This window comes from Choloepus didactylus, chromosome 21, assembly GCF_015220235.1.
Source record: "Choloepus didactylus isolate mChoDid1 chromosome 21, mChoDid1.pri, whole genome shotgun sequence".
Classification (NCBI taxonomy): domain Eukaryota; kingdom Metazoa; phylum Chordata; class Mammalia; order Pilosa; family Megalonychidae; genus Choloepus; species Choloepus didactylus.
The window spans coordinates 26856545-26866997 of record NC_051327.1 but is presented as its reverse complement, the minus strand read 5'-3'; the positions used below and the strand labels follow the sequence as shown (position 1 = coordinate 26866997).

The window sequence follows — 10453 nt, the reverse complement described above, 5'->3', positions numbered from 1 at the left end:
CCTCGCGGGCGCGGCTGGGGGCGGAGGGAGGAAGGAGGAGCGGGGCCGGGCGCCTCGGCCGCGGCTCTCTCGGGCTCCGCCAATCTGCAGGCGCTGACGCGGGGGGCGGCTCCGCGGGTCGCGGTATTTACCGGCCCGGCCGGGGACGTCCCGAGAGGCTCGGGCTGCGGGGCGGGCGCTCCGGGACACGGCTCTGCACCTGCCCCGGGCCTCTTCTGCTTGCCGGTCCGTGCGCCCCCGGCGTCTTTCTCCTCCGTCTTTTTCTCTCCTCCTCTCACCGCGCCCACCTCCTCCTCCCATTCTCCTCCCTCTTCTCCGCGTCCCTCCTCCCGTCCCCCTCTGGGGCGGCAACCAGAGAGAGCCGGGCCCTTCTCCGCCTGCACCGGGATCGGAGTGCACGGAGGGATCGCTCCGCGGATTTGGGTCGCCTCCAGCTACCTCGGGTCCGCCGCCCGGCCGGGGATGGGCAGCCGCCTCGGGTCCCCACGCGCCCGATGAGCCGCGCGGCCCCGGAGACCCGAGCTCGGCGGACGAAGGAAGGGGACTCTGCGGCTCCAGAGACGCCTAGGGGGAGCGATCCGAGATGGCCCTGCTTGCGGGAGCCTCGGCGGCGGGCGCCCTCCTCCAGAAGCAGCCCCGAGGCTGGTAGCTGTTCCGGATGGACCTTGCCCCTCGGGGCGCCGGGTTCGCGTGGAGCCGAGGCTAGAGGGGGCACCCGGAGCCCCAGCACGCGGCGATGAAGATGATCCTGGCGCGCAGGTTCCGCGTGCTCATCCTGATGGTGTTCCTGGCGGCCTGCGCGCTGCACATCGTGCTCGACCTGCTGCCCAAGCTGGAGCGGCCCGCGGCGGGGCCCGGCTGCTCGTGCGCGCGGTCCGCGGCCGAGGCGGCGGCCTCCGGCTGGGCCCAGCCGCGGGGCCTCGCGGGGGAGCCCCCGGCCTCCGCCGCCGCCGCCGCGGGCTGGCCCAACAAGCACACGCTGCGCATCCTTCAGGACTTCAGCTCGGACCCGGCCTCCAACCTCACGTCCCACTCGCTGGAGAAGCTGCCGCCTGCGGCCGAGCCGGCCGAAGGCGCCTTGCGCGGCCGGGACCCTGGCGCCCCGCGCTCCCGCGCCCCCGCGCCCCGGCCGCTGCTCCGCGACCCGGGTCCCCGCAGGTCCGCGCCGCCCCCGGGCCCAAGCTCCGATGGCTCCCTCCTGGCCAGGCTGTTCGAACACCCCCTCTACCGGGTCGCAGTCCCGCCGCTGACTGAGGACGACGTCTTGTTTAACGTGAACAGTGATATCAGATTCAATCCCAAGGCCGCCGAGAACCCTGACTGGTAAGTGGAAACATTCCGGGCTGGCATGCCAGGTGCTGGGGTCCAGAAGGCCCGTTGAGGGGTTGGTGATGACGAGTTCCCCAAATTGACCTTGCACACCAGCTGTGCAAACCTGCCCCAAGGTTCAGAGGCCCCAGGAGAAGGGGAACGCCGCGACCCTGTGGTCCAGGCGCCACCTCTGTCTGGAGCGACCACCTTCGGGAGAAGGAGGTGCTGGTGGTTTGGGAGCTGCTCCTTGTGGCTACCCATGTGGAAGGTGAAGCGGGACCCACGGCCAGGGCAGAGTGTGTCCATGGGACAGGAGCACCCAGTGAAAAGCAGGCAGTGCTGCCCTGCCAGGCCCTGGACATGGAATTGGCAGGGAAGGCAGGAGCTGGAGAGCAAGGGACGGAGCGTGGCCTTTCCCGGGCAGCTGCAGGGCTGCCTGGCCTTCAGAAGGTGGGACAGTGTTCTGGGTGGATGCCGCTGTGCCCAAGACTTTTAAAACCAGTCACTGAAAACAGAGTATGACGAGGAGTGTGCTGGAGAGCGGTGGGCCTTGGGCAGCAGGCAGGGTGGAGAGGAGCCTTCCCAAGAGCATCGTTTTCAACTGTCCTGGTTTAAACTGTGCCCCCTGCACACACACCCACGCCAAGGCCCTCCTCCCAGCCTCCCAGTTCAAAATAAGCAGATGCTGCAACCCAGCGGAGTGAAATATTAACTACTGCCACAGCCAGAATAAATAACCACCTGCAAAAGGTTACCCAAGCAACAGAGGGGGAAGACCAGATTTCCCAAACATCTACTGCAAATCCTGCCTCCTTGACATCTGCCCAGGCCCAGTGTTTCTGTCTGACACACCATGGCATTGGGAAGCATCTGGGCTTTGCTGCCCAGAGTCAAGAAAATTCTCAGCAGCTGGAGAACCGGAGCAGTGTCCTGGCCTGTGGCTGCTCACATGACAGCAGCGAGCGGTCAGCGGCTGGGGTGGGGGTTCTGGGAGTCTTCGAGCCCCTCCTTTGCCCATCATAGGGCAGAACTTGGGCCCAGAAGGGCCTCCCTTGCAGGGGAATCAACTCTAAGAGAGGGTGCACATTTTCCCCCAGCCTGTAGGCAACTGAGAGTCTGTCTGTCCTCCCACACGCTGACCCCCAGGGACGCGGGACAGGCAAGTGGGGGGCGGGTTGTCCATTTGGAGCTGGAGCCAGCGCCTGCCTCCCTCCTGTCTCCCCACCCAAGACCGCACTAATTAAAATCAAATTTAGCGTCTTGCATCATCCCTACCCCTGGGCTGGAACAAAAGTGGGAAGCCAGACCGGGTGCATCTGTGGCTGCAGCCAGCAGCATCGCCCAAGGCCGTCGCAGTGTCTGGAGCCTTCAGGACCCAGCGGCCCCTGGGCTGAGCCAGCAGGGGATGGAGCAGACGCCCTGGCCTTAGTCTTCCTGTAGCTGCAGCTCGTCCGTGGAGTCTGCAGACAGTAAACAGGACCCATGGGCCTTTAGGTGGGTTATGAGTGGGGAGAACACTGCCATGGAGGAGGTGCAGACGTGGCCCCATCTCCTGGGGCAGAGGGAGGACTTTCCAATAAATCCGCGTCTGCTTGACTCCGAGGTGCCACCTTGGCATCGGTGACCAACGTTCATCCAAAGCCTGCGGATCTTGCTACTCTGTCCTTTTTTGGTTGGCTATTGGCCAAGCTGGAGGAACACATATATGTAATTTTTTCTTCTTGGTTTTCTCAAGGCCACAAGAAGGCAACGAAGGCGAAGAGCTCTTGCCCACCGGGGAGACAGCTGTGGACACCTATCCCAACTGGCTAAAATTCCACATCGGCATTAACCGGTATGAGCTCTACTCGAGACACAACCCGGCAATTGACGCGCTGCTGCGTGACCTCGGCTCCCAGAGGATCACCAGTGTCGGTAGGTGCCCTGCGCACGTCCTGCCAGGGAGAGTTCGGGGAGCTTGGCCTGCAGGAGCCATTTGTGCCGTGGCCTTGAGGGGGGAAGGGGCATCCTCGGGGCCTGCCAGCCGACCGCGGGCTGTTCTGCTACCAGGGCGAGCAAGTGGGGGGTTCCTCACCCCTCACCGCGGGGGCCGCAGGGGGCACAGGGCTGGCTTCTGGGACGCCATGACAGGTACCACGAACAGGGGCCGGAAAGGCAGCAGTTCATTCCCTCACGCTCCGGAGGCCAGGGGTCAAGGTGGGGGCCGCGCTCCCTCGGAGGCTCCCGGAGGCTCCTTCCGTCTCTTCTGGCCCCGGAGGCTCCTGGGCCTGTGGCCTTCCCGGCTGTGCCTCCCGCTCCTCTCCTTATAAGGACACAGCACGTTGGATCCCGGCCCACCCTGCTCCGGCGTGGCCTCATCTTCGCTTGGTTCCATCTTTTCCAAATAAAGTCCCGTTCACGGGCAGGTCCAGGCCGGCCCAGTTCTGCCAGGATGCACCCTCGGTCCTGGGTCCCCCCACCGCGGCCCTTGCCCCCCGACCTGCACTCCCGCCAGTGACCCGCCCGCAGAGCAGAGGAGGAGCCCTGGATTTCCCAGGCCGCGTGGGTGCCCGTAAGGGAGCCTGCGAGGGTCCCTGCGGGGGCTTGTGGGAGGCGTCTCCCGGCCCTGCGCTGTCTGCTGAGTTGGACACAAAGGGCCTCCGAGGACTGCGGGCGGGAGACGTGCAGCTGCAGCTCGGGTGCAGGCTCTGCTTTGTTCCCAGCCGTGGGCGATGTCCGGTTAGTCACCGGTGATGGGGCCAGAGGCGGAGGCGGGGGGCGGTGGCCTGGGGAGGCTCCCTGGGCTCTGCAGGGCGGGGGGTGGAGGGTGAGAATCCGAGCAGGGCAGGGCCAGGCACCTGGGCCGCCAGCTCTGTCAGGTGCTGGGAGCTCCTCTTGCCCTTCCTGGCTCCCTCCCGCTTGCCCTGCAGTCCTGGGAGGAGTCGAGGGGCCCCGCCCGGGCCCCACCGTCCCTGCCCCACCATGCCTGCAGGGCTCGGGCGTCGGCGGGGTTCCCTTTCTCTGCTGAGCACAGGGGTGGCCTGCACATCGCCAGCTCAACCACCCCCGGCCGCTTTCTCGAGTACCTGCTGTGTTCCGGGCTCCTTTCTGGGCAGTGGGATGTTGGGGAAGAGCCCAGCGGACCTGAGTTCTGGGAGCCCTTAGAGATGGGGCGATGTCCACGAGGGGGGGCGAGGAGAGCCTTCGGGGGGTCCCCTCCCACCGGGCCTTTAGAAGCAGCTCAGACTCCTCACCCGAGCTGGGGGCAGGGAGGACAGGGCTTTCCGGGAAAAGGAGACAGGGTTTTAGGGAAGTGCAGTGAAGGCAGCCTCCTCTGCCGCTGCCTGTGTGGTTGTGTCTCTACCTCAGTTTCCCCATCTATCCATTGGGATGGCCGCCAGGGTAGGATAAGGGGTGAACGCAGGCACGCTTTGGGGATACCGAGTGCCTGGTGCGTGCGGCTCACGGGTTCTGAGGCGGGTGGGACCGTCTGCGCCCCGGGTCTGCTCTACCTTCCACCCGCCTTCCCTGGACACCTGCGCTGAGGGGCCCTGGGGGCGGGGCCAGGGGGTGGGGCTTCCGTGGGAAGGGGAATCAGGGGCGGGGCCTCTGGGGCACAGACTCAGGGTAGGGCTTCTGGGGCGTGGCCTCAGGGGTGGGGGCTGGGGGCGGGGCCTCAGGGCCGGGCATGGAGAGGGGTCCCCTGCACAGCTGCTGTCCTCCCTGAGCCCGGCCCTAGGATTCCGGCCCCCTTGGGTCCTCACATTTCCAATCCAGCTGTCCAGCCATGGCACCCAGGCTCCTGACCCCCAGCTTGGTGGACAGAACCCCTTGGGGAGGCTGCATGGGCCAGGCTGGGTCTGAGGAAGGCTCCTGAGGGGGTCTCGCCTGCCCCCAGCACAGGCTGCCTGTCCACCACACCTCCGTCCCCCCGGGGTTTGGGTGCTGCGGGGTCCTCGCCCTCGGGTTTCTTGCCTGGAGTACAGGGGTAGCTGCCGTCCACGCGCACCTCGGTCGGCAGCAGAGCCGGCCTCGGCCTGAGCCTTGTGGGCCTCGCTTCTCTCCCTTCGGTGTCCCCCTGAAGCACAGCCCCGCCCGGGGTGTCCCGGCCCCTCGAGCTCTCGCTGGTGTCTGTGATACAATCCCCACACGCCTGTCCCCCAGAAGGGACTACACACCTGCTCCACGGCCTGCTGTGGCTTTAGAGAGTGAGTGCAGAGTGCCCAGCCTGGGACAGGGCCTCGGCCTGGATGCCCTGCCCCGCTGTCGCCCTGCCGGGGGCCAGGAGACCCCAAGCCAGTGAGCAGCTCCCCAGTGAGCTCGGGGTCCTGCTGCCTGCCTTTGGAAAGCTCCCCTTCCCCAGAAAGCAGAAATCATGCCATGGGGCAGGCAGAGAGGACCCCAGGGTGCTGCTCACAGGGGCCAGCACTCAAGGGGCAGGTCGCTCTGTCCCAGAGACGCCACGTGCCCACCCCCAGCCCACCCCCCTGGCCGCCCCTGCTGACCCACACAGCTGAGGCTGCTGAGCAGGAGCTTCCCGTCATTGGTTTCAGACAAAAATCCACTGCCTGGGGCAGCTGCCCCTGGGCAGGTGTGGAGCCCGGAAGCCCTGGGTGGGGCCCCTGCCCCTGCCCCTGCCCCTGCCCCTGCCCGACCCAGAGCTCCTCAGGGAGCCCAGAGCAGGTCCCTGCAGGTGACAGGTCCGGCCACAGTACTCCAGCCTCCCCCTGTTGGGCACAAAATGGACAAGAGGGAAGACAGACACGGAAGTCCCCATGACCTACCGTGGTGGCCTCGGAAAGAAGAGTAAATTTATAGAGCTGCAGAGACACCGAAACCCAAGCCCCTGCAAGCCGGGCTCTGCGGGCTGCGGTGGGCAGACCCTACCTCCGCCGTGAGACCAAACAGCGCAGTCAGAGCAATTCCATGAGGCCCTTCCCACTTGCTCGGAGCCACTTGGGCATGTTGGCAGGACTCGGGCGGGAAAGTGTGTTTGTAGCGGCTCCTGGCTGGTAACGAGGCTCGGAATGTTACCACTGCTGTTCAGGTTAAAGACCCCGCGGCTTGGGCGTGATAATTAAATTGCTATCATGCACAACTATGGATGCAAAGAAAAAAATGACACAGTTAAGCACTCTGTACTTGGAATTACTTCGAAAAAAAAAAAAAGAAAGAAAAGAAAAAGGGAAAAGCTACATTTCACACTGGTATATGAGGGTTTGGGCCAGCCTCTGGTCTGAAATACAGGTTTCACAATGGCCCCATCCAGTTTGAGGACAGTCCACAGTTTGGAGAACGTGCCAGAACAAAGAAAAAGCAATTCCTCAGCACAGAAGTCCTGGACACTGACTGCTCTGCCAAAGGAGGAGAACAGCCTCCCAGAATCCAGGACCGGCAGGCTCAGGAGCTCCGAGGAACAGAGGGGCCTTCCTCACAGACACCTGGGGCCAGGCATGGGACTCCTGGCTAGTTAGGCAGGACCCCACCCCAGCCCCTGGGGTGGCACTGCTCCCACCTCCTGTCCCGGCAGTGGGGCCCGGGGCCCCTCAAGTCGCCGTTCCCTGAACTGTGCCCCTGCATCTCAAGACCTGGCTGCGCCCCCCTCCGGAGCTCACTCCTCAGCTGCCCCTGGGCGAGTGCAGGCCTCTGTCCAGCCCCGGCGGCCTCAGTGCATCTCTCACCTGCGGGGCTTGGCGGGACCATGGTGGGACGGCCGGGACAGTTCGCCCAGGTCCTCGTGCCTGGTGAGCTTTTAATGCCCTTTAATTCCTCACGGGCCCTGCCTAATACTTTGTTATTGCATCAGGATTGCAAGCCCTGAGAAGAGCTGACGGGCTCCAACTGGCCAGGAGGAATGATTAAATCCAGTGACCCCAGTCATTTGAAGGGAAGGAGACGTCAAGTGGGGCTCAATTGGGCCACTAATTTTTTATAATCTCTTCTGTTTTCATCTTATTAAAAATGTAATAAATGTTCATTTTAGAAATTTAGGAAACACAGATAAGGGAAAAATAGAAAATTAAAACCCTCTGCAGTTCCAATCTTAAGAGAGAAGTGCCAAGTGCCTCCACCTCCAAATTCCTCCAGGCACTTTAGATTTCTCTAAAGAGAAGGTTGGACAGAGCACCGTATGCTATAAGCTGCTCAGTAATAAAACCCGGCCAGATTACTACTCACTCCACACCCTTGTGTGCCACACAGCTCTCTCTTGAGCGGGAACCCCCGTGCTCCTCACCTGTCCCTGGGGTCGGGCCTTGCAGTTATTTCCCGCATTTTTGGAGCAAAGCGAGCTCAGAGACATCGGCGACACACCCGCGGTGACAAAGCTGGTCTGGGGCAGCCGTGACTTCAGCCCCGTCCACCGGATGCCAGGATTAGGCTCATTCAAATACAGCCGGGAAGTCGAGCCGGTGTCCGGAGCAGACGCTGCAGAGCGAGGAGTGGGGCGCGTGGGCAGGCGGGCGCCCTGGCCAGAGGGCTGGGCCATGGCTCCCCGAGGCAGCGAGAGCCACCAGGAGGACTCAGGCTTCACTCTCGTGCCCGGCTCTTTCCAGGGCATGCCGGGTGCTGCCAAGCACTCGGAGGGTGGGACCCGCTGCTCACTGTTCTCTCCATGCCTTCTCCCAGGCTCCATGTCCCCCTCAGTCGTGACCCACTTCCAAAGTCTGCTTTCTCTCAGGGTCTCCCAGTCCTGGCCCTGCCCAATCCAGCCCCCCACGCCCTGCCTGGCCCAAAGGGGGCTCTTTGTCCATCTTCCACAAACCTGCAAGCCAGCTATCTGCCCTCCTCTCCCCACTGCCTCCCTGCATCTTTGAAGGGCCTTGACTCCACCCGCTCTGCTTTCACTCCCTGTCACCTTCTCAAGGGGAGGAGCATGGGGAGAGAGGGATTTACTATAAGGAATTGGCTTGTGCAACTGTGGGGGCTAACAAGCCTGAACTCCCTAGGGCAGGGTACAAGCTGGAAACGCTGATACAGGAGATGCTGGCTGGAAATCCTGGCAAGAGCCAATGTTGAAGTTGAGGCAGAAATTCTTTCTCACCTCTGAAACCCTCAGTTCTGGCTTTTAGGACCTCTGACTGATTGGAAGGAGACTTCCCACATTGTTGTGGGCAAGCTCCTTTGTTGATTGTAGATGCAATCAAGTGATTGTAGATACAATCCCATCTAAGAAATACCTTTGTAGTGTGACCAACCAAATGGGTACCATAACCTAGCCCAGTGAACCCTTGAGACTAACCATTGTAGGGTGATCCTTTCCTCTCTGGACTCAGTCTCACCAACCACATTCAACGGGATGTTCCAGCCACCAGTGCCTTCCAGCACCTCAGACTGGCCACATTCTCTCCTTCCTCAAGGACTATGGACTTGCTTCTCCCTCTGCCTGGCTGCTCTTTCCTCTGTGCTTCCAAGGCCGAGGACTCCTCTTCTTTCGGAGGGTGGCTTAAATGTCCCTTCCCAGGGCGTCCTTCCCTGGCTGACCATGGGGCCTCCCATCCCCAGCACATGCTCTGCTGACCCCTTGCAGCTGAGTGTCTGTGCCCGTGCACAAGTGTGTTTTGTGTGTGGGGGCGTGCACGAATGTGTTTTGTGCGTGGAGGTAAGGGAGGAAGCCCCTTGGTCTGTGGGTGGGACTCTTCGAGGGACCCTGCGCCCAGCTCTGGTGCCCAGTGGTCAGGAGGGGAGTCTCAGGAAGGACCATGGCTGCAGCAGAGCCCAAACTTCCCAGCAGAACAGGGTACCCAGCCGCATCCGGAGGGCCAGGTTGTCCTCTGGGGCAGGGGTCCGGCCCGTGGGATCTGAATTGGGAATGAGCTGGCGCTTTCCCTCCTGGGAAGGGGAGGGTCCAATGCCGCGAGTGACTGTCTCTCTCCCCCCTGCAGCCATGAAGTCAGGGGGCACTCAGCTGAAGCTCATCATGACGTTCCAGAACTACGGGCAAGCGCTGTTCAAACCCATGAAGTAAGTGCCTGTGGGGGCGGGGGGCAGCGGAGGCTGGTGCTGGAGCAGCAGCCGGCAGGCCCCGCACTTCTGGGGGAAACCTCATGCTCCGAGGCTCGTTCTCACCAAAATGGCTGAAGTGTGACCCTGCGTTTGACCCTTCCCCTCTGCTCCGAGGCCTCATCTCTTATCGTACGGTGGGAAACCGACCAGCAGGCCACTCTCACCCCAAGGGGAATGAGTCTTTCATCTGAAACAGGAACCCAGGCTTTCCCTCCTTAGCGGGCCTCCCCCGTTCTGCATCAGGAGCTGGCAGACTTTTCCCATGAAGGGCTGGGAGTGGGGGCCTGAGGGTCTTGGCTCTGCTGTCCTCACTGGGGAGCAGCCGTAGACCACATGTAGGTACGTGAACGAATGGCCATAGTTGTTTGCTAGTAAAACTTCTGTATGAAGTATCCCCAGGGAAACAGAACCAGAACTGACAGGGTTTAGGTAGGTGCTAGATAGGTAGGTAGGTAAGTAGGTAGGTAGGTAGGTAAGACAGAGATTATAGGAATTGGCACTCACCACTGTTGGAGCTGCTAAGTCCAAATTCCATAGGGCAGGCCGCAAACTGGAAACTGTGATAAAAGTGAAATCTCAGCTCTGGTTTTTAAGACTTCAGACTGGTTGAGGAGAACCCCTTCATGACTGAGGGCAATGGCCTTTGTTGATTGTAGATGCAATCAACTGTAGATGCAACTGACTGAATATAGATGCAAGTCCATCTATGAAGTGCTCTCATGGTGACAATCAGGCCGGAGTTTGACCAGACAACTGAACACCATAACCTGGCCAACTTGATACAGAAAATTGACCATCATAATTTTATTTATAAAATTAGGCAGAGGGCTGGGTTTGATCCACTGAGCCATTATTTGCTCTGTTCTAGATAAAATGGAAACTGTGTTACCAAAGTAGCTATTTGAGGCCCTTCATGGCACATGAAAATGTCTGGGAATGGTGGAGTCGGGGGACTTGGAAGCCAGACACTCCCAGGAAACTCAGGACGTGCATCTGTGGTCCACTCTGGTGATATCCCAAGTCGACCAAGACTGTGCTGCCATCTTTGTCAGCCCCGGATGAGGCAGGAGAGATTTCATTGTGTTTAAAGCAGGGTTACAAGCCTGAGTGCCCAAGGAGCCCTGCAAGTCCTTGGGAGGGTGGGCAGCAGGGCTGGGCG

The 10453-nt window shown here is 61.5% G+C and overlaps 1 protein-coding gene across 1 annotated transcript in view; it reads left to right on the top strand.

Moving 5' to 3' along the window:
• The first annotated feature begins 260 nt into the window (after nt 1–260).
• Nucleotides 261–10453, top strand: part of FAM20C (FAM20C golgi associated secretory pathway kinase) — a 36489-nt gene continuing 26296 nt past the window's right edge. The window contains exons 1-3 of the mRNA XM_037814050.1: nt 261–1323; nt 3047–3225; nt 9174–9252. Of these exons, the coding sequence (XP_037669978.1) occupies nt 737–1323; nt 3047–3225; nt 9174–9252 (845 nt within the window). The 5' untranslated portion in view covers nt 261–736. The remainder of the gene's footprint in view (nt 1324–3046; nt 3226–9173; nt 9253–10453) is intronic.